Raw genomic sequence first — 22,037 nt, 5'->3', positions numbered from 1 at the left:
TATCCTGGAGCCGAGAGAAGAAGGATACCAAATGGTCCTCAAACGCGCTGGGGCAACCCCTCCCATTTCCGCCCAGTCGATCGTCAGGGGGCGGGACAGGACAGCTCAGATCTGCTAAACGTCTCTCCGGGCCACTCTACACCCACTCACCCACAGGCCATTGAGAAAAAAGGGCCCAAGCGTAGGTGTAGGACCCAGGCTTCCGAGGGCCGGGAAAGTCGGCTAGGCAGAGGGGCTGGGCTAGGCCAGCCAGCCAACCAGAAGGCCCCGCCCACGGCCCCGCCCCCACGCCCTGGTCCTGTCCGCCGCGGCGGGGTAGCTCCGACAGACTTTGCTCTAATCTCGGGCTGGGAGCGGCAACAAGAGCAACAGGTGAGGCGGCCTCTCTGTCTCCGTGTGTCCGCCCGCGCCAGGCGCTCGGCCACTGTGGGCAGGAGAGGGCGGTGGGCATCTCAGAAGTCCTGGTGGGGTCAGCTGCCCCGGGGCTCCCAGAATCGACCCTCGACGCGGGTCCCAACCCAGACTTCGAGTCTGCTCCCAGCCAGGCCCGGGTCTGAGGAAACCTCCACGGGGCCCTACCTGGGCCTCGATGGAGCTCCACCCGCCGCTGTTGCAGCCTTTCCTCTTACTGCTGCTGCTGCTGCCACCGACGCTGCCGGCGGTGCCCGAGACTGGCGGGTCCTGGCAGTGCCCGCGCATCCCGTATGCTGCTTCCCGCGACTTTGCTGTGGAGTACTCGGTGCCCAGCTTCTCCGCCGGCAGTCCAGTACAAGCCGTTGCAACCTACGAGGGCGGCAGGGAAGGGAGTGCGGTGTTCGTGGCCACACGCAATCGTCTGCATGTGCTTGGACCTGATCTGCAGCCGGTTGAGAGCCTGGCCACCGGCCCTGTTGGGGCCCCTGGCTGCCAGACGTGTGAGGCCTGTGGCCCAGGCCCCCACGGCCCTCCAGGAGACACAGATGCACAGGTTCTGGTGTTGGAACCCGCGCTTCCCGCACTGATCAGCTGTGGCTCCAGCCTTCGTGGCCGCTGCTTCCTGCATGAGGTAGAGCCAGGCGGGACAGCCCTGCACCTGGCTCCACCGGTCTGCCTTTTCTCAGAGCACAATCGGCCAGAGGACTGTCCCGACTGTGTAGCCAGCCCTCTGGGCACCCTCGTGACTGTGGTTGAGCAGGGCCAGGCGTCCTATTTGTACGTGGCATCGTCACTGGACTCGGCAGTGGCCGCCAGCTTCAGCCCGCTCTCAGTGTCCATCCGGCGGCTCAAGGCCGACGGTTCAGGATTCGCAGCAGGCTTCGCAGCTCTCTCGGTGCTGCCCGAGCACCTCGATTCCTACCGCATCGAATATGTGTATAGTTTCCACGCCGGAGCCTTCGTCTATTTCCTGATGGTACAGCCCACCGACGTGGCAGCTGCTCCTGGCGCCTTGCACACGCGCCTGGCACGGCTCAGTGCTGTCGAGACGGACCTGGGTGACTACCGAGAGCTGGTCCTTGACTGCCATTTCGCCCCTAAACGCCGGCGACGCGCGGCCCATCAGGGTGGGCAGCCCTACCCGGTGCTGCGGGCAGCCCACACTGCTCCAGTGGGCGGCCACCTAGCCGCTGAGCTGAGCATCCCTGAGGGGCAGCAAGTGCTCTTCGGGGTCTTCTCGGCTAGCAGAGACAGCCGCCCAGGTGCGGATCCCAATTCTGTGGTCTGTGCATTTCCGGTCCACCTGCTGGACAGTCTCATCGAGCAGGGCGTAGAGCACTGTTGTGAGCCTCCCGTTCCTCCTGGCCTCCGGCGAGGGCTGGACTTCTTCCAGTTGCCCAGTTTTTGCCCAGATGCGGTAAGCAGAAGGAAGCAGCTCTCACTTGTGAGCAGTGTGTGTTCACTTCCCATCCACAGCTGAGAGGGTCTAGGAGGGGGAAGGCAGGCGGGGAGAAGCTTTCTCTTCCACCCAGTTTCTTAGGGGGAGTCAGTCAAATGGCATACTGAAATCTCATTTGGCCAGGCTAGATCCTGTTGCTAAACCCTTTTCCTGTTTCACCCTCTCACTTACCATGGCCTCTTGCTTTTTTGGGTAATTTCCCTGGTTATGGGAAAATTGGATTGCATCATAATTATCTCTCTGCCAGGCATACTTCCAAACTCTGGGTACAATGGTGGTTGTCCCTTTCTACCTGCCCCCAGTTTATACAATTAGGGACACACACAAAAAGCAGCCCTTCACCCCCGATACACAGGCAGATACTCACAAATTCACCCAGACTCACATCTACTCACCAACACAGTTTCACTTTCCCTATGGGAGCGCTTGTTTTGCTCTGCTTTCCCAAGAGGGTGGGGCAGGAGTTGTCAGAGAATGCCCCCCTCCACCCCTGTTCCATAGATCCTTCTGGGCCTTGAAAGTTGGGTGCTTGTCAGGGAGCCTGCCTGCCCTAGGCTTTATGGACCCACTCATCACTGATTGCTCTCAGTGGGGTGACTGGGAGAGGAATCAGGACATAGTGGGAAGGCGGCCTGGCTCTAGTGGATTCCAGGAGACTCACCCCGGTCTTGTGCAAGCAACTATAAACATCTGCTTATGAGTAAAGGCCTAGGAGGGGCTGGCTGGATTGGTTCACCATGCAGGAGTCCCAGGCTTTCTTTCACCATAGTTGGGGCCCTTCTCATCCCAGGAAGGAGGTCTCCCAGCCTAAGCTGAACAAGGTGCTCCTCCCGGCAGACCCTGCGCAGGTTCCCTTCAGCCATGGTGTTAGGGAGCTGGAATAGAGACTAAGAGGATGGTCCTTAAAATGCTTTTTCCCTGAGGACAAACCTAAAACTGACTTCTTGAGGCCACTGAAACAGTCCCACCCTACTTACAACAGATTAAACCAAGGAAAATGGGTGAATGAATGAAGGAATGGCCTTGGACAAGTGGCCTTTCAGGGAACTAATCCATAGTCACTGGTCTCAGAGTCGTTATCTGCCCTGTGGCTCTGGCCTTGCTGTGACATTCTTCACTGTCTCCTCTTGCTCTGATTGATGCCCCAGTGGCAGGAGAGTTTACACACAACGAAGAGGGGGAGATCTTCAGCCTCCTCCTTCAGCTGACTCCATCTGGGTAGAGGAGGCCCTAGGGGTGGGAATCCCTAGTCTGGGCGTAGGGAACCCTCACTGTCCTCCTCTCCTTCTCTCTGGGGAATCAGGACCTCTCTCTGACTTGGCTAGGGGTCAGGAGATCAGAAGACACCCAGACCCACTTGGCAGTACAAGGCTCGAAAGGGCTAATCTCCAGCCCTGCCCACAGTCTGGCTAGGCCCCCAGGCAGTGTGTGAACCAGCCTGTCCCATGTTTGTCCAGTGACTGGGCACACAGCCTCTAGGAGGAAAGCCACTCTGTGCTCCTTATGGCTGCCCTCACGAAGCCTGAGGGCCTCAGAGCTGGTCCCTGCCCTCCATGGGTTCAGGTGGGGTTTGAGTCTGGTGGAGTCACCCTCCTCTACAGGGTACTGGACACATCAGTGATTTCAGGAGGCTGGGGTCCCCAGAAAAGCCTAGGAATCCAGAGCTAAGGCCCTGGAGCCCAGGGGCACATAGACAGGGTAGGGCCTCTGACTAGGGTAGGGCCTCTTTTCCAGCACACAGCCCCACCTGTCCCTGAGTCATACAGAAAACACCTGGCTGGCTTCCCGCTAGGATCAGGACTTTTACTCACCTCCAGTTAGGACAGACTCCTAGTCCCCACCCACCCATGCTATAGATCCAGTGTGTGGAGTTTCAGGGCCCAGCTCTATGCTGAGGTCTTGCTCTAAGACTTACAATCAGTGCTGAGGTCTCAGGACTGGGTTAAGCACACATTGTCAGACAGGGGCCTCCTATCAGGAGGAGGACCCTTAGGGCTGGCAAGGGAGGGTCCCAAGCTACTAGGGCTACAGAGCCTTGCCTGTACCTTGCATCCAGCTCCAATACCCTTGCATCCATACCTTCACTTCTGGTTTCCCAGAAGCTTCCACAACCCTGACCTGGGGCACTGGGTGTCCCCCAGACACCTTCCTGCTAAAAACAGGAGAGAAATTAGTGTCTACTGGCACCCAGGCCTTCAGGCCCTAGTTTATCCCTCCTGTACCTCTAAGGAGATACAGGTGGCGGCTGGAGGTGCCGGAAGATCTTTGGCGTCTCAGGGAGAAGGACCATGTTACCAAGCCCATGCCGCCCAATTAATCTCAGAGTTCAGCTCCTTAAGCAGGTGGAGACTTTGAAGCCTTAAGAGGTGACAGGGTTTGTTGAAATATGGGGCAGGACCAGCAGGGGGCAGGAGAGGACTCTGGTCAGGAACTCAAGACTGTCAACCCGGCTCCTCTCCTGGGAGGTGACAAGGCCTTTGACAGGTGGGCAGACCTCTCTGAGCCCGTTTCCTTATCTGTAAAATAGGAGTGATAAGAGAAGCCAACTCCGCAGCGTGGTAGTGAGAACAGAGTGGGGTTGTCTCTGGAAGGCTCCATAACACGTTATCAGAATGGCTGTGGCAGGGAAGGGCCAGGCTCCGGGTGGGGGAGCCAGCCTTCTGGCCTTGGCCTTCTTCCTTGGCCTGGCTACATCTGAAAGCCGCATGGTGGAAGGTGGGATGCCTGGCAGGTCTGGGTCCTTCTCCAGCCAGGCCAGGTGAGAGGTGGGAGTTTAGGCCACTGTGGTCCCTGACAGAGGCCCGAAGGGTTCAGCACATGGAGGTGAGCCGTGATTCCTTCTTTGACCTTCCCTAGCCTGGTCTGGAGGTCTCCAGCCCCAATATCAGCTGCCGCCACTTCCCTCTGCTCGTCAGCCGCAACCTCTTACGGGTGGACCTATTCAACGGGCTGTTGGGACCAGAGGAGGTCACGGCACTGTACGTGACGCGCCTCGACAATGTCACAGTGGCCCACATGGGCACAGCCGATGGGCGCATCCTGCAGGTGAGTCCCTCGTCTCCGCGGCCCCTCGTTCCTGGATCCCTGTCCCTGTTTTGCTTATAGCCAGTCTGTCCCAGGTGGAGCTGGCCAGGTCTCTCAACTACTTGCTGTACGTGTCCAACTTCTCACTGGGCAGCAATGGGCAGCCCGTGCATCGGGGTGTCAGACGCCTTGGGGACCACCTGCTCTTTGCCTCTGGGGACCAGGTAAGGTGGGCAGGGTAGGGCCTGGGGCTGGGCTGTTGGGAGCACAGACTCCCGCTGGAATCCAGGGAGGCACTGACACACAGGTCTCACCACCCTGATTTACAGTGGGACCAGGAGTTATAGGGGCTGAGCCTCCCCCTTCAGCCAGGTCTGTTCCAGCTCTTCCAGGTACCGATCCGGGGCCCTGGCTGTCGCCACTTCCTCACCTGTGGGCGCTGCCTGCGGGCACAGCGTTTCATGGGCTGTGGATGGTGTGGGGGCATGTGTGGCCGGCACAAGGAGTGTCCTGGCTCCTGGCAACAGGACTATTGCCCACCCGAGCTTACTGAGGTATGGCTTGCCTGGCAGGGCACAGTTAAGGGATGGGACCTGCTGGGCCTGGGGTGGGAGTCAGCAGGTCTTAACCATGATCTTCCTCAGGTCTGGGATGTCCTAAGTAGCTACAAAGAGGGCACATTCAAAGACTTTGAGACAGAATAGTATTGAATGGGGACTAGCATGTGAGCTAGAGCAGGGGTCCCCAACCTCCGGGCTGCAGATCAGTACCTCCTGTTGGATCAGCTGCAGCATTAGATTATAAACAAAGTACACAATAAATACAATGTGCTTGAATCATCCCCAAACCATCTCTCCTCTTCCTGGTCCATGGAAAACTGTCTCCCGTGAAACCAGTCCCTGGTGCCAAAAAAGGCTGGGGACTGCTGACCTAGAGTGAAGGGATTCCCAGGTGGCACCAGCGGTAAGGAACCCACCTGCCAATGCAAGAGATGAGGGTTCAGTCCCTGGGTCGGGAAGAGCCCCTGTAGGAGAGCGTGGCAGCCCACTCTAATATTCTTGCCTGGAGAATCCCATGGACAGAGGAGCCTGGCAGGCTATAGTCCGTAGGGTCACACAGAGTCAGACATGACCGAAGCGACTTAGCATCCAGCACACAAGCATGACCTAGGGCAACCGGAGAGTGTGGCAGGCAAGGAGTATGGCAGAAAACTTAGGGGGAAGCAGACAGGCCTGAGAGTCCTGGCCCACAGAGGGACTCAGGCTATGTTCTCCTCCCCCTTTCAGTTCTATCCCCGCAGTGGACCCCTAAGGGGCAGCACAAGGCTGACCCTATGTGGCACCAACTTTTACCTGTACCCTCCTGGTCTGGTGCCTGAAGGCACCCATCAGGTCACTGTGGGTCGAAGTCCCTGCCGACTGTTACCTAAAGGCAACTCAGACCTCAGGTATGACTGGTCCCTGCTGTTTCCGTCCCTGATGTGGGTAACCAAGCAGCCCCTTTGCTGTGAGATCCTGTCCTCAGTTTGCGTGAGGCAAGCTGCGGTGGCTCTGCTTGTTTTGTGTCTGGGGTGACACCTCTATTCCTTTCTGAGCCTGCATGTGCCTTACCTGTCTGTTGAGTTATGGCCAAACTAGTCCCTGCACCGAGAGTTCCTGTTGACCCAGGATTGAGGCATGGGTAGATAGATGATATCTTTAAGCTCAGAGGAGACCTGTGATTTGTGGTGGGCAGGCCAGTAGGCCTGTGTGACCCACCACCCCGGCCGACCTTGAGTTCCCTTGATGTCCCAGCCGACTGCCCCGGAAGGACTTCATAGAGGATTTTGAGTGTGAGCTGGAGCCCTTGAGCACACAGGTAGCTGGGCCTGCAAACGTCAGCCTCACTGTCACCAATATGCCACTGGGCAAGCACTTCCGGGTAGATGGCACCTCCATGCTAGGAGGCTTCTCTTTCATGGTGAGGTCACCTTGCCTTGTCTGTGTCCTTGGGCAGGTGGGCAGTTTGGGCAGGGAAGGGTTTGGAGGGGAGGGCCTCCTATTCCAAGCTAAGCCACCTCCATGCCCTCTTAGGAACCAGTGCTGACAGCAGTCCGACCCTTCTTTGGCCCTCGGGCAGGAGGTACCTGCCTCACCCTTGAAGGCCGAGGCCTGTCTATTGGCACCAGCCGGGCTGTGCTGGTCAATGGGACTGAGTGCCCGCTGAAACAGTAAGAGCCAGTGGGAAGGGGGATGGGAGGCGACAGGGTCCCACAAAGGGGAACCCTCACCAGGTAGGGCTTGGATCCCCAACAGGGTAGGGGAGGAGGGCTCAGTCACTCAGTGGAGGGAATGGTCCAGGAAGAAGTGTCTGTTGCTCCCTCCAGCCCAGAGGTGGTTTGGGGATGGTGAGAGAGCCCATTATAGTGTCCATTGGCTGCAGCCAGCGCTGTGGGGCCCCTGCTCCTCCCTGACTTCTTGGAGGCTTTACTGGGACCACCCTGTCTTCAAACAGACCATGGAGTTTGGGCAGATCGGGGAGATGACCAATAGAAGAACTGGGAGGGGTCTATTGGCCCCTGGAGGAGCTGGGCCTGGCCATCACTTGGAAGGTGCCCCTGAGCCCAATCCCCATGTTCTGCAGGGTCAGCGAGGGGCAGCTTTTATGCACCACGCCCCCTGGGGCCGCTACTGCCAGCGTTCCCATTCGCCTGCAGGTAGGGGGCGCCGAGGTGCCTGGCTCTTGGAATTTCCACTACCAGGAAGACCCCATTGTCCTGGGGATCAGCCCCAAATGTGGCTATACGTAAGTGTCACCTCCTCGCTCATTCTGGTCTCTGAAGGATGAGGGATCCCACCTCAGAGAGCACCCCGAGGCCCACCACCCCGCTCTCCTCCACAGTGGCTCCCACATCACCATCCGTGGCCAGCATCTGACTTCAGCATGGCACCTCACGCTGTCATTCCATGATGGGGTCAGGGCAGTGGAGAACAGGGTGAGTGGGCGCTGGCAGCTGCTGAGCGGGCACTCGCCAGGAGGGAGGAAGGCCACACCAGTCCCCTGAGTTCAGCTCCAGCCCACGCTGGGTTCAGGGGGCCGGGGTGGCTGAAGGTAGGATACCGGGGCTTACCGCTCTCACCTGGGCCCTGCAGTGTGAGGGGCAGCTCCCGGAGCAACACAGGTGCCGCCTGCCCGAATACGTGGTCCGAGGCCGCCGAGGGTGGGTGACAGGGAACCTGAGTGTGCGTGGGGATGGAGCTCCTGGCTACACACTGCCTGGCTTTCGCTTCCTGCCTCCACCCCACCCACCCATCAAGAACCTGGCCCCCCTGAAGCCTGAGGAGCATGCCATTAAGTTTGAGGTAGGTGTGGGGGATGAGGGGTGAGGACAGTGGAGGGGGTAGGGCTGCAGCCTCGCCGAAGGAGCGGGGTGGGTGGCCACTGGCCAGCCCCCGTGACTGTCTCTGCAGTACATCGGGCTGGGCACCGTGGCCGACTGCGTGGCTGTGAATGTGACTGTGAGTGGCAAGAGTTGCCAGCACGAGCTACGGGGGGATGTGGTCGTCTGCCCCCTGCCCCCCTCCCTGCACCTTGGCAAGGACGGTGCCCCACTGCAGGTAGGCAGCTCTGTTGGCCCTCCTCAGGAGACTCGGGTGGTGGGGGCCAGTCTACAGGCTGGGCCTGAGCCGCCACCTAATGCCCCCAGGTCTGCGTGGATGGTGGGTGCTACACCCTGGGCAAGGTGGTGCGGCCAGGTCTGGAAGGGGTCCCCCAGAGCACACTCCTCGGTGTCCTCCTGGCTCTGCTCCTGCTTGTGGCTGTGCTGGCGGCCATATTGGTCTTCAGTTACCACCGGAGGAAGCAGCTAGGTGAGCCCTCCACTGCCATCCTGACCCAGCCCTCACCCCCAAACTATGACGTCTCCAAGCTGCTATATCCTCTCTCTGTCCAGGCCTTGGGGGTCTGCCCACACCTCCTGGGTCTGGGTCAGCCTCTAGGACCTTGGAGTGGCTGGCTGCTAGCAGGCATTTGTCCACAGTTCTTTCTTCGAACCTGGAAGACTTGGCCTCCCTGGACCGGACCCCTGGAGCCACGCCTCTGCCTCTGCTCCGCTCAGGCTCTGACTACAGAAATGGCCTTGGTGAGATGCCGGAGGCGCTAGGCGGGACCGTACTGTCTGCTCCGCCAGCCCCTCATTCCTTCTCTTCCTCCGCAGCCCCTCCTATCACTGGCCAGGATTCCTCCACTCAGGTCCACAGAATATCCTCCCCAGACAGCGGGGATGGGCCCCGTGTCCCATTGCTGCGGAAAGGATCCATCCAGCTTGGGGACCTGGACTCTGTGCTCCTGGCTGAGGTCAAGGATGTACTGATTCCCCATGAAAGGGTGGTCACCCACGCTGACCGAGTCATTGGCAAAGGTATGGGTGCCAGACCAGGTGGAGCGGGGGAGAGATGGAGTCCTGAGATGACACGGGCTTGAGGAACAGTCGGGCAGGACTCTGAGCCTCCATTTGCTCATCTGTGAAATAGGAACTCTGTCTTCAGTGGGTTTGGGTGCAGATTAAGTGGGTATGGGAGGGCTGCAGGCTCTGCCATCAGGAGTTGGAGTTCTGAGGTCTGGTTGCCAGTGGGTAGGAGTGGTGTGTGCTCTGGGCCCTGGGGCCCCCTCATCATCTCTCCCTCATCAGGCCATTTTGGAGTTGTCTACCATGGAGAATACACAGACGAGGCCCAGAATCAAATCCACTGTGCCATCAAGTCTCTGAGTCGTAAGTGGAACAGAGGCTGGGAGTGTCCTCATCCCTGCTGTGCTACCACTCGGCTCCGTGACCCTGAGCGGGAGACTTTTGTTTCCTCCGTTTCCCCATCTGACCCTTATCAAGGGGTTCCCCGCCCTGGGCCTGACTCCAGCCTCCCTGCAGGCATCACAGAGGTGCAGGAGGTGGAGGCCTTCCTGCGCGAGGGGCTGCTCATGCGCCGTCTGCACCACCCGAACGTGCTGGCTCTCATTGGCATCGTGCTGCCCCCAGAAGGGCTGCCCCGCGTGCTGCTGCCCTACATGCGCCACGGAGACCTGCTGCAGTTTATCCGCTCACCCCAGCGGGTCAGTCAGTGCTTAGCTGACCCTGGGTTCTCGGGGGTGGATAGGTAGCAGGGGGCTTGGGCAGCAGCTGGGCATGGAGCTGCTCTGCCCTCACCTATCGGACCACCTGTGCTCCGCACCCCTAGAATCCCACAGTAAAGGACCTCATCAGCTTCGGCCTGCAGGTGGCCCACGGCATGGAGTACCTGGCTGAGCAGAAGTTTGTGCACAGGGATCTGGCTGCTCGGAACTGCATGTGAGTGGCCAGAGAGAAGCCAGGGGGCGGAGCGCCGGGGCATGCAGCTGCAGGCGCCCCCAGGGAAGGCCCGCGCTCCATTCCTTGCTCTATAGCCCTGGACATGTCCTTCTCTTTCTGGTCCTCCATTTTTCTGTCTGCCCAGTGCAGGCTTGGGTTGGATGCTGTGGCTCAGAAACCCTGTGAGGGCCTGAGATAGATGGGTTCGGGCCTGGTGGGGACCAGTCCTGAGTGCGATCCTCCCCTCCAGGCTGGATGAGTCATTCACGGTCAAGGTGGCTGACTTTGGTCTTGCCCGTGATGTCCTGGACAAGGAGTACTACAGTGTCCAACAGCACCGCCACACTCGCCTGCCTGTCAAGTGGATGGCGCTGGAGAGCCTGCAGACCTACAGATTCACCACCAAGTCCGATGTGGTGAGGCCCCACCTGCCCCAGAGTCCACCCAGCCTCAGACAACACTCGGCCTTGCCCATTCAACTCTGGATGTTGATGAGCCCAGGGAACCCTGTGTTGGGTGGTGCTCACAGACCATTTGCCCATCTCTGGGCAGGTATCAGGGCAAGAGGTGGCTCTTCACAGGCAATCCAGGCCTTGCTGAGCCCCAACTTTGGGCTGGCTCAGGGGTGGTGGGTGGGGACAGAGCAAAGATGCTTGTGAGGTATAGAAGAACAATTCCAATTTGGGGGTGGAGCCCCTCATTTCCAGCTAGCAGGCTCTGGGAGGGAGCAGACCTGGAGGGGTCCACCTGTCCCCAGATTTGAGCTGAGAGTTGAGTCCCTTCACCTGTCCCCTCCCACAGTGGTCATATGGTGTGCTGTTATGGGAGCTGCTGACACGGGGTGCCCCTCCATACCCCCACATCGACCCTTTTGACCTCACTCACTTCCTGGCCCAGGGTCGGCGCCTGCCCCAGCCTGAGTATTGCCCAGATTCTCTGTGAGTATATGGACATGGTGATGGGGAGGGAGCTGGGACCTAGAGACAAGAAGGGAAGGAGGGGGCTGGAGACAGAGTTCTTGCCTGGCTTTCTGACTCATTCTCAGGTTGACCTAGAAAGGGACCCTCTCTGGGCCTCAGTTTCCTCATCTGTGGACTGGTTCCACCAGCACCAGGGCTTGGTGCTAGAAGGAGATCATGGTTGCCATGGTAACAGCATTCCTAATCATTGGTTGAGGCCAGTGATTTCATTTCCCAGCACTCCTCTCCCCACAGTCCCCAGCAAGGGGGGCTGTTTTCCATTGCTTCCACTTGCTTAAGCTCAAGGAAAGGTTCCATTAGCTCCCACACTAAGCCCCCTCCACATCTCCAGATCAGAAATTGTTTTTCATTGGATATAGTTTCATATTCCCTGTTCCCAGAGGCATGGCGGCAGCTGTGTTTCATCAGTGCCTGTCAGGTGGTTCAGCTTCATGAGCAGCACGCATGCCTTAGCCATGCTCAGGTCTTTGAGGTTAGAACGGGAAGAACCAGGTCATAGGTAAAGGTGGTTAATGATTCCTGCCTCACTCAGCTTGTGTTCCAGAAGGGTATGAGTAACCCTTCCTCACAGCCCTGCCTGCCTTGCTTTTCCTTTTCATTATTTATTTCACTGATGCATCTGCTTCAAAGTCAGGGAAATTAACTTCTGCCTCCAGGTCAGGCTCCCTGAAACAGACTCTGAGATGGAGATTTACACATATGCAGGTGGTTGATTCCTAGGTTGGGGGCAAGGGAAGCAGGACTAGGTAGGAAAGAAGTAGAGCTGTGATGCAGATGTAAAAGAGGCTGCTGTCCATCCCCTGGGATCTCTGGAGTTGGGGTGGCCCTTCAGAGTTTTCTGAAGTTAAGACCCAGGGGCCCAGGTCTTTGCACCAGAGATACATCAGTCACTGCTTACAGCTGTCCAGGAGAAAGGTGTGTGAGCCTGGAGGAGGCATTTCTTTTCTGCCTAGGGCAATTCCTAAAGGGCACCTCAGTCAAGAGCCATCAGCAACCACAGGGAGAATGAAGGGGGCCATGCCAGTATCCTCTAAACCAGGGGAAGTCCCTTGTCTCTGGGCTTCAGTTTCCTCATCTGCAGAGTTAGAGTGATCACAGTACCACCCTCAGAAGTCTGAGAATTATACGAGATTATCATGTGTAGGGCACTTTTAGTATCATTTAGGGCAGGGATGACATTTCCAAGATAAAGGGGCATGTGTTAGGACCCACCAGACAAACACAAAGAAACTGCTTGGGATCCATAGTGCCAAAGAAAGTGAAAGACAAGTGAAAGTGTTAGTTGCTCAGTCATGTCCGACTCTTTGCAACCCAATGGACTGTAGCCCGCCAGGCTCCTCTGTCCATAAAATTCTCCATGCAAGAATACTGGAGTAGGTTGCCATTCTCTTCTCCAGGGTATCTTTCTGACCCAGGGATCGAACCCAGGTCTCCCACATTGCAGACAAAATCTTTATCACCTGAGCCACCAGGAAAGCCCATATGATGCCAATGAGTTGCCCCACAATCTCAGGGCTTTGAATCCCCATTTCCTCAGACCTGGGCTTCCTTCCTGGAAGACTTGTGATGGTAACTGCGATAGCTTATGAGCTGGGCCCTAAGCTCCGAACTTCATAGGAGTCTTCTCACTTTATGCCCCAACAGCTCTGTGATCAGAGAAGGATCCAGAGGCACAGAGAGGTTAAGAAACTTGTTGAGATCACAGAGCCCAGGTCACAGGACACAGGAGTCCAGCCTTTCAAACCCTGAGGCAATTCGACCTCTGCCAGGGTGGGAAGGCAGGCAGTTATAATAAGAGCTTCCCTGTAATTGGGTGAGGCAAGGCATCAGCCATGTCACCCGCTCTCATCTGCTGTGGCCTGCCAGGGGGCTAAGTGCAATTGGATAGCCTAGAAGCTCTGGGTGGGGGTGCACCATGCCCCTAATGTTTTCCTCTCCCTGGTAGGTACACTGTGATGCAGCACTGCTGGGCGGCGGACCCCACGGCACGACCCACCTTCGGAGAGCTAGCAGGGGAAGTGGCACTCGTGGTGGCTGCGCTGCGAGGGGATCACTACGTGCAGCTGCCTGTGGCCTACGTGAACATGGGCCCTGGGGCCCCTGACAAGGCAATCATGCCCTTGGAACAGTCACCGTCCCCAACAGTGCACAGGAGCCCAGGGCGGCCCCGGCCCCTCTCAGAGCCACCGAGGCCCACGTGACCTTAGCCCCAGGCAGGCCTTGGGGCTTGGACCTGCATAGCGGTAGCAGTTACCCCAAGCTGCCTCTGGGCTGGCCTCTGCCGTGTCCCGGTCCTTCCACCTTCAGGGGCATAGGAGGACTGCAAGGCATATTGGTCTCTCGCTCCTCAGGAGGAGCCAGTGCGGGGATCCTTGATGCAGTATTTATGAGGTGTCTGCTATGTGCCTGGCTGCTGGGCACAGGGGACTCAGTGGTGACCACTGGCCCTTAAATCAGTAAATGAATAAATGAATATTTAAGTACACTTTGTGGTAAATGCTATGAAAGGAAAAGACAGGCTGCTCTGAGGGAATGGAGGACAGCCCTAGATAGATGAAGAGGGAGGTAAGGGAGGCCACCCCAGGAGGTGACATTTTCGCTGGGATGTTGTCAGATAGGAAGTGAGCCAGAAATGGTTGAGGGAAGAGTTTTGTCAGAGTGAACAGCCCATGCAAAGGCCCTGGGGCTGGAAAGGGGTTGGGTTAGCAAGGCTCCAGAGAACAGGAAGGGCAGGCCAGGCCCACATCTAGAATACAGGCCCCTGGGGACTTTCACATGGAACCAAGAGGGGTGGGTTGAAAACCCAGACATGCAGCAGCCACGATGGTTTCTGCTGTTGTCCAGTCCGCCATCCCATTGCCCAGGCCCTAGCCCCACTCCAGGGCTCCCTGCTCCACCTGCACCCTTCCCCTAACTGCCCGCCCCCATGCACTGTTAAGGCATGGAGACTTGTCCCCCTCTCCCCCAATCATGCCAGCATTGCTCTTGCAGCCTTGAGAGAGATGAGCCTGCAGCAAGGCCTCAGCTCCACACTTTCAAGGCACCAGCTTCGAGGTGCAGACGGCTCAGGCTATTTATACTCATCAAGGCCACAGTACAATAGCCACTAGAGGGGCAGCTCCACCGGAGAAGGAGAGCAACTTCCTCCTTGGACTGCTGCTCCCCCATGCCCTTAAGGCTGAGGGGGCCACTGGGCCCCGTTTGATGTGGACACCTGGGTGACCAGGGTGACTGGGCCCCGGACCTGCACCATGGTGGGTCCTCTCTCTTGCTCAGGCTTCCTGCGGCCTCTCTCTCATCATTTGGGGGACCCTGACTCATCCTAAGGGAAGTAGGCTCCCGCCCCTTTGAGTCACCAGCCCTCTGGCCTGTCATGCATGGAACCCTGGGTTTGGGGCAAGAGCCCCCTGGTAAGCAGAGTAGGGATCTCCTTGGGACTGGAACTGCCTAGCTGTTTTCTATCCATCTGTTGCCCACTCTGTCACCTCGGGTCAGAGGGAGGCCCAGATATGGGAACCTGAAGGACTCTGAGGACAGGTAGGTAAAGCTTAAATGGAGACTCAAGCTCTTGTGCAAGAGTCTGAAGATCAGGGCTCTAGAAGCTAAAGAGGGGTAGAGATGGGCTCTGTCTGCCTGTTTACCACTTCACCCCTGATGCCCAAGAGTGCAGGCACAGAGAAGGAGGTTGTAGCCTTGCACACTCTGCCAGGGACCTCTGGGGGCTCCCTCCTTGCCTTGTGTCACCCCTGATGCTGGGAGAGAAGTGAGTGGAATGGTCCTGGAACCCTCCCACAGCTGTGGTCCCCGTACCAGTTGGAAAGGACTGTCTCCATCCCTCCGCCTGGTAGTCCTTGTGCCCTAATCTCATCCTGGGAATCTAAGGGTGACCCCAGGCTTGGAGCTGGGTGAGGAGTGAGGACAAGGCTCAGAGGCTTCACTGAAGTTAGACTGAGGCTCCTTCCCCAGTGGGCCTCTGCAGCTTAGGGACCATGGGCTTATCATGAGTCCAGATAAGAAAGGGATAAGAAAGGGACTCAGGGAACTTCCCCGGTGCTAAAGACTCCATGCTCCCAATGCAGGGGGCCCAGGTTCAATCCCTGGTCAGGGATTAGATCCCACGTGCTAGTTTGCATGTCTCAACTAAAGATCCTGCATGCTGCAACTAAACAGTCCATGTGTTGCAACTAAGACCTGGTGCAGCCATATATATATATATATATATATATATATATATAAGAGAGAGACTCAGAGAGGAAGGGGATTCTCTGGATGGGAGGGAAGCTTATCGAGGAGAGAAGGGAGACGGAAGACGCTCAGCGGGTGTCAGTTTCCCATGTAGCCAAATGTGGGGCTTCAGGCCTGTTTCTAGGCCAAGGGCCTCCAGGGCCAGGATTCTCCAGGGAGGGGACATACTTAAGCAGGTGCTTGACACAACTGCACCGCCTCTCCCTAACACTGAAGCCCCCAAGCTCTGAACTCTGTTCTCAGAGCCATTTGATAGTCCTACGTTCATCTGGAGTGATTGAAGATGGAACTGCTTTAGGGTTTCCAGTTCCTGCCTGGGCCACCAGGGAAGGAGGGGTTAGTTCTGGCTGCCTGCCATGGGCTGAACAGAACAGGAACTTTGAGTGGCTTCCAGGACTCATGAAACCTGGGTTGCCTTTCCCTTATTTATTTGTTTTTCACTTCTCCCTTGGGGGAGGCCTGAGCCCGGGCCTGTCACTGGGGTTGGATGGGATGAGCGCAGCTTTCTCCCACGGCTTTGGGAGTCCGGTCTTCCCATCGTGAGCTGTGGGGAGTGGGTGTCAGCTCGTCTGCCTCATCTCCCTCCATTGCAGCCCAGTGGGATTGGGGGCCAGCAGGTGCCAACAGAGGCTGGAGGGAGGCCAGGCTGGGAGCTGGGGCTGAGGAAGAGGCAGATGACTCACACCCTCCTGATTGCCCAGTGGCGTCAGTGTCGTCTGGCACCTGGAGGGCAGACATGGGGTAGACCAACCTGCTTTGGTGAGGACCAGGAGTCTGGTCTGGGATTCCCCTTATGCCAAAGCCCCAGCCTTTCAGAGAATTTCCACAGGGATCCAAAGGCTCTCTAGGGGTCGCCCCTGAGGGCTCCAGACACAACCCTATTTCAAACCCTGAGACCTTTCTGGGACAATGACTTCATCGGTCATTCTCTTGGTGCAGCCCATGAGGCCCTGGGTCCACCTCTGATGCCACTACATGAACTAACTCCCTACAGCTGTAGGAGACCCACCCCTCCCCCAGGGCTGGGTGGGGTTGGGGGGCTATGGGTGCTCCTGGGAGGGTCTGAGGCTCAGGAAGGCCCAGCATGCATCTTTCACACTTAGTGCCTCTGCCTGGAGAGAAGCAGCCCTAAGAATCGATAACCGAGCGCTGATCTGGCATCTGCCAGGCCCTGGTGAAAAACACCTATTACTCCACGCTGAGCTGGAGAACTCTCCTCCGTGAAGACCCAGGAACTGAGCATCTCTTCACCCACAGCCTCTGCTCTGTCCGTGTGAGAGTCCAGTCAGCTCAAAGGTGGAGCTACTCCAGCCTGGAGGAGGGGGGATGACTTGAAGAAACACCCCCAGCGTTCCCCATCTGGCACTGGGCGCCAGCTGAGCCTTAGTCTCTCCCTCCACTCTTTTGGGGGTTCATTCCAGTCAGAGTTTTTAGCCCGATGAGCCTAGATGCCAAGAGAGCCTAGCACCAGCTCCTGTCCCTCCGTGGCTACCCATTTGCCCACAACTTTGGCTCCACCCATCCAGGAGCTGGACCTTGGAAGGGAAGCAGAGGTATTAATGGTCTTGACAGCCAGCCTGTGCCTTGCAGGTGGCGGGAGGGTCCTCGGCTTTGGCCCTCATCAGTCTCATTGTTGCTCTGTGGGAGCTTGAGCTCGTGGGACCCAGCCCGTGATGGTTGCTATTCTGAGCTCAGATGGTGGGAGCAGAGGGACATTGCTGAATCCCTGGGGCTCTGCATAGGCAGAGGTAGATGGAGCATGAGATCCAGGGGCATCCTTGCCTTTCTCTCATTCATTCCCCTTCATATTGGTTTAGCCACTCGCAAACTTGTGATCTTAGACCAGGCAGTTGGGATCTGGGAATGCATCAGGGAAGACGGGACTCAAAAGCAGCTGGTGGCCAAGATCGAAGGATTCAATTAGCTCTGAAGCCAGATCTCCCTTTCTTGTGCCACAAGTCCCCCCACTCCCCGCCAGCCCCGGTTCCAGTGCAGCCAGGACCTGGAGACTTAGAGGTCCCCAGAGGCACACAGCCCACGTGTCTGGGCTGTGCTCCTGCCTGGAGTGCCCTCCCTCCACAGATCTAAGTGCCACCATGTGCAGCCTCTGGGACACAGGGCTGGTGTCTGAGCCCCTGGACAATAGGCAGGGATGAGCTGCTGGGGAAACAGGCATTGTTTTTCACTCCATTAGCAAGTGGTTGTCTGCACTGGGAACCCTTTAAGACTTCTTTTTTTTTACATATTTTATTTATTTTTTATTTATTTGGCTGCACCAGGTCTTAGTTTTGATACAGGGGCTCTTTAGTTGCAGCATGTGGGATCTAATTCCCTGACCAGGGATCGAACTCAGGGCCTTTGCATCAGGGAGTGTGGAGTCTTAGTCCGTGGACCACCAGGAGAGTCTCCCCAAGGCTCCTCTGTAGTTCCCCTGGGCTACACGGTAGTGACAGCTTCAGCTAGCCATCGGTCCTGCTGACATGTCTCTCCGAGCTGGGGAGTCCCCTCTTCAAAGGGGGAAAGGAATTCTTTGGGCTGCCCTATCACTCTGCCCCCATGGGCTCCTGCCCCGCTCTCTTTGACCAGCCATCTGTTCTTAAAGTCTCCCCACCCTCCACAGGGACCATGCGGGAAGGCAGCCCTCCTCACATTGTCAGCGCAGGTGTGGTGGGAGGTCTCTTCTCAGTAGTCTTGAGGCCCTGCTTCCGGCAGCAAGGACTCCCTCTTCCTCCCTCCTGACTCCTGGCTGGATCGGGGGGGGGGGGGGTGTCCCAGGGAAGTTGGGGGTGGGAGCTGGCCGCAGCCCCTCAGCCAGCTGTGGACCGCAGTCAGGATGGCTGTGCCGTTGCTTCCCTCGTGGCTGGTGAGGCTGGCCATCTTTCACGCAGAGTTACGTAAGCTTGAGTCAATTGGAGCTCAGAGCGGTTCATTGTGGGCTATTTTTAAGCTGTAACACATCACAGCAGAGGGGTCACTGCACCATGGCTTGCAGGGAAGGTTGTTTAAACATCTGTTATTTAAATTTCCCTGCGCCTTAGAGCTCAAAAGACACGTCTTCCCGCACTCTTGGATTCTGCCTTTCACATCCCAGGTGAGGTGTATTATCACCCCTCATCCAGCCATAGCTTCCTCTAGGGCTGGTCTTCTCTGCACCGTAACTGCCATTGTTTGGGATTAGGCAGGGAATGGGGCAGGGAGAAGGCGCCAGCTCCATGGGATGGTGCCCCTGGGCCAGAAGAGGCTTCCCGGGAAGCAGGAAGTTAGGGTTCCCAGGGAGGAGAGGAAAACGCAGAGTGCTGGCTATAGAGCTGAGAGGTGGCAGACACAGCCTTCCTCCTGGAGGGCTTTGGTTTCCCATCAGACCCACCCAGAGAGGGTTGATAACAAGGTCCTTTCAGGGGGCTTTTCAGAAGCCTGCCTTTGCCTGGGCTGTGTTCCTGCCTGGAGTGCCCTCCCTCCACAGATCTAAGTGCTACCCATGTGCAGCCTCTGGGACACAGGGCTGGTGTCTGAGCCCCTGGACAGTAGGCAGGGATGAGCTGCTGCATTGCTTTTCACTCCATTGGCAAGTGGTTGGCTGCACTGGGAGCCCCTTAAGACTTCTTTTTTACATATTTAATTTTATTTATTTATTTGGCTGCACCAGGTCTTAGTTGAGGTACAGGGGCTCTTTAGTTGCAGCATATGGGATCTAGTTCCCTGACCAGGGATCGAACTCAGGGCCTTTGCATCAGGGAGTGCAGAGTCTTAGTCCCTGGACCACCAGGAAAGTCCCCTTAAGGCTCCTTTTGATCCTAGATTTTTTTTTAAGATGTCTAGAGTCTTCCCAGAGTACAGGGCGGGGAAGGCAGGTCACCTGGAAGAGTGCAGAGCCAGGGACTTGATGAGCTGACCCCTGGGAACACCACCGAGCCCAAGACACGTCTGTGTTGAAAAACTAGGTCTGGGGAACTTGGCTGCTCACGGGGCCTTTCCTGCCTACCGTCCCCAGAGCCTCCTGGGTAGGAGGATTCCAGCCTGATCCATGGGGAAGGAGGGTTTCTCAGAGTGAGCGGACTGTCCCCATCTCCTGGAGTCTGACCCTCTTCCCAGGGTTTGGGGCTCCCCCAACTCTCCGAGCCAGCCCAGAGTGGGTCAGGTGAAATGTGAAGAGAGGTAGGGCTGAAACCTGCCCTCACAGAGGAGTCTTGGTATGGCCATCCCCTCAGACTGAGCTCCTCCCTGTTGCTTCTTGGCCCCTTCATCCCAGGCAGCCCTCAGCCTGGGGAATGGGCTCAGCCGGGGGGGAGGGGCTCTCCAGGTTGCCATGGCAACACGTTGGCCCTCCTCACTTTCCAGAATCAGAAATAGAATTGGATGCCCTTCTTCCTGGTGAGAGACTATTTAAAAACATGTTGGGGGGAGGGGTACAGGGGCAATGTCCCTGCCTGATCCCCAAGAGGGGCTGGGTAGAAGGGGCCCAGCCCAGGAGCTTCTCTGACTGCCCCGCTGCCCCTCCCCTTAGCTGGATGAAGCGGAGTGGGCTTTGATCAGCCAAGAATTGTGAGTACAAAAGACTCAGCCTGGTCCCACAGGGTAAGTAACTAGCCCCTACTCAGCACCGCCAGGTTCCTGGGAGGCTCTGGCTTAGTGCCTGCCAGGAAAATGCCCTCTCCCAGGCCTGAGCCGCCTGCTAAGCTACCGGGAGAAGCAGCAGAGCCAAGTGGGATATAGCGTGAGTATCGAGGGATTGAGGCTGCAGAGCTCGGAAGGGAGGCATGTTGGTTCCCTTCCAGCAGAGTCCATGCCCGCGTGGCCCTGGGCATGGCACCCAGTTGTGGCACCAGAAGTTGCAGAAGTGTGGGTCCCGAGTGTGGTGGCCTGGCCTCAGACTCCGCTCTACAACTCGCTAGCTGCAACCTCTGCAGTCTCTCTCTCCTCCCTGTGCCTTGATTGCCTCATCTGTAAAATAAGGATGACAGCACCCGGCTCTCACTGAATTGCTGTGAGGCTGGCTCGCGGTGCTCAGCACTGCCAGGCGCAGAGGAAGCGCCCAATCCATAGCAGTCAGTGTTCTCTTTTGCCATCAGGGGTGTTTGCGTCCCAGGTGGAAAAAGCCATCTCTGCTCCAGACTGCCTTCTCTGGTCCTTCCTTCGTGGGCCACACCCTTCTTAGGTCAGTTTGTCGCTGAGGACATCAGCCCTGGCAGAAAGGGTTATGTCTCACTTCCTCAGGAGGTGGGGGGATAGCTCAGGGGATGGCCAGGCAGTGATTTTCAGGGCCTCCCTCCCGCCCCCCCGACTCCAGCCCTCCCACAAGCACAACAGGCTGCTACTAGCATCTCTGTCACAGGGAAAAACAAAACCAGATTAAAAAAAAAAAAAAAAGCAGTATGCTCGGGGACAGAGATTACTGAGGTGAATAGTCTTCAGCAAGCCTGTGTGTGTGTGTGAATGCACGCACACGCAGGCCACAGAGCCTTGGGTCATGCCACCTTCCTGGACCATAGTGTGTCCAGAGACCACTGTCCCTCTTCTTCATCAAAAGCGGCATCTGGGGAATGGGGAGGGGCCCTGGGGGCCTGAGCCGTGGCTGAGTCAGGCTTCGCCCAGGAAGGTACAGATGAAGCACCAAGCTAGCCTTGGTCCCTGGTCACATCGCTTCACACCCCACGGCCAACCGTAAGCACTATTTTTAACTTTGGTGAAAACACACCGTTTCAGAGGACAAGACTACAGCCACATTCTCCACAGACCTGTTTCCTGGGTAGAAAGACTGAAGCCTGAGAGAATAGCCCTGGGGGACAAGAGGGAAGAGGCCCAGGGGCGGGAGGAAGGTCTGACCCAACCCAGTCAGAACTTCCAGACCCAGGCCTTCGGCAATGGGGGCGGTCCCCAAACTGAGCCTGTTCTCTATGGCTGCCAGGCTCAACTGGGCCTGGGCTGGTGGGCCAGGAGGGTCCCATGCCTCCTGGACCCTCTGTCTGCCCATCTACGAAATGGAGCGTGGAACCGCCCACCTGGTCTAATACCCTCCTTTCGTGTGTGCTGCCCAAGCCCAGTCCTTTGTCCCATTTGTCCTCACTGTGTGCGGCCCCAGTACCCAGTCCTTCACCCGCCATACCTCCAGCGTGGAACCAGCCCTGCGCCCTCGGTGTGGGCAGTCCCCTAACCTCTGTGTCCCTGCTGTGCCCCATTGCGTAATTGTTCTCTGGCTGGTCCAGTGCTCCCCAGGGCCTAGCCCTATGCCCAGTATTCTGCCAGCGTGAGGCTGACACAGTGTGACAAGAGCTAGAGCACTGTGACTGGAAGGTTCTGAGCAGAGGCCCCACCCCCACCCGTGTCACCCCCATCCCCACCTCTGGGGGACACTGGGCTGGGCCTCAGGGACATGTGGCTCTGGGGAGGGGCTCTGGGAGGCACAGGCAGAGGAAAACCATCTGGAGCAGAAAGACTGCCAAGGAGCAGCTGTCCCTGGAGCGGGAGCCGGGGAACATGGGGGAGGGGAGTTAGAGCCTGAATCTGAGCCCCTCACCCATTTCCGCCTCTCAGGACTGAGTGGTGAAGAGGCTTGGCCTCCCCTCTCTCCCCACGGGCCTCACACACTTCGAATGGC

At 57.5% G+C, this 22,037-nt stretch overlaps 1 protein-coding gene across 3 annotated transcripts; it reads left to right on the top strand.

Annotated features, from left to right (window-relative positions):
* Positions 1–289: 289 nt before the first annotated feature.
* MST1R (macrophage stimulating 1 receptor) lies at positions 290–13,682 on the top strand. Of its 3 annotated transcripts, none has more exons than XM_040247026.1 (20): positions 290–1,831; positions 4,730–4,918; positions 4,993–5,121; positions 5,281–5,451; positions 6,184–6,344; positions 6,691–6,856; positions 6,970–7,106; positions 7,520–7,681; positions 7,778–7,871; positions 8,029–8,238; positions 8,347–8,493; positions 8,583–8,745; positions 8,916–9,017; positions 9,093–9,296; positions 9,567–9,647; positions 9,801–9,982; positions 10,108–10,217; positions 10,468–10,633; positions 11,019–11,155; positions 13,143–13,682. In XM_040247026.1, exons 1-20 carry the CDS (start codon positions 590–592, stop codon positions 13,396–13,398), a joined length of 4,209 nt encoding a protein of 1,402 aa, XP_040102960.1. In that variant the 5' UTR covers positions 290–589; the 3' UTR covers positions 13,399–13,682. The 3 variants fall into 3 exon arrangements, with proteins under 3 accessions (XP_040102960.1, XP_040102959.1, XP_040102961.1); XM_040247025.1 differs by having other exon boundaries at positions 8,829–9,017; XM_040247027.1 differs by lacking the exons at positions 9,801–9,982; positions 11,019–11,155; positions 13,143–13,682 and having other exon boundaries at positions 8,829–9,017; positions 10,468–10,560.
* The last annotated feature ends 8,355 nt before the right edge of the window (positions 13,683–22,037 follow it).

The sequence above is a fragment of the Oryx dammah genome, unplaced genomic scaffold (genome assembly GCF_014754425.2).
Source record: "Oryx dammah isolate SB20612 unplaced genomic scaffold, SCBI_Odam_1.1 HiC_scaffold_9, whole genome shotgun sequence".
In the NCBI taxonomy this organism is placed as follows: Eukaryota; Metazoa; Chordata; class Mammalia; order Artiodactyla; family Bovidae; genus Oryx; species Oryx dammah.
Note: the sequence above shows the minus strand (reverse complement) of the source record. Positions and strands in the feature narration are given on the sequence as shown.

Excerpts from the sequence above, each read along its gene's own strand:
- MST1R (XM_040247025.1), top strand. The coding sequence starts at position 590 with ATGGAGCTCCACCCGCCGCTGTTGCAGCCTTTCCTCTTACTGCTGCTG. Across the intron at positions 7,872-8,028 it reads TCAGGGCAGTGGAGAACAGG|TGTGAGGGGCAGCTCCCGGA; the intron begins GTGAGTGGGCGC and ends TGGGCCCTGCAG. Across the intron at positions 11,156-13,142 it reads GAGTATTGCCCAGATTCTCT|GTACACTGTGATGCAGCACT; the intron begins GTGAGTATATGG and ends TCTCCCTGGTAG.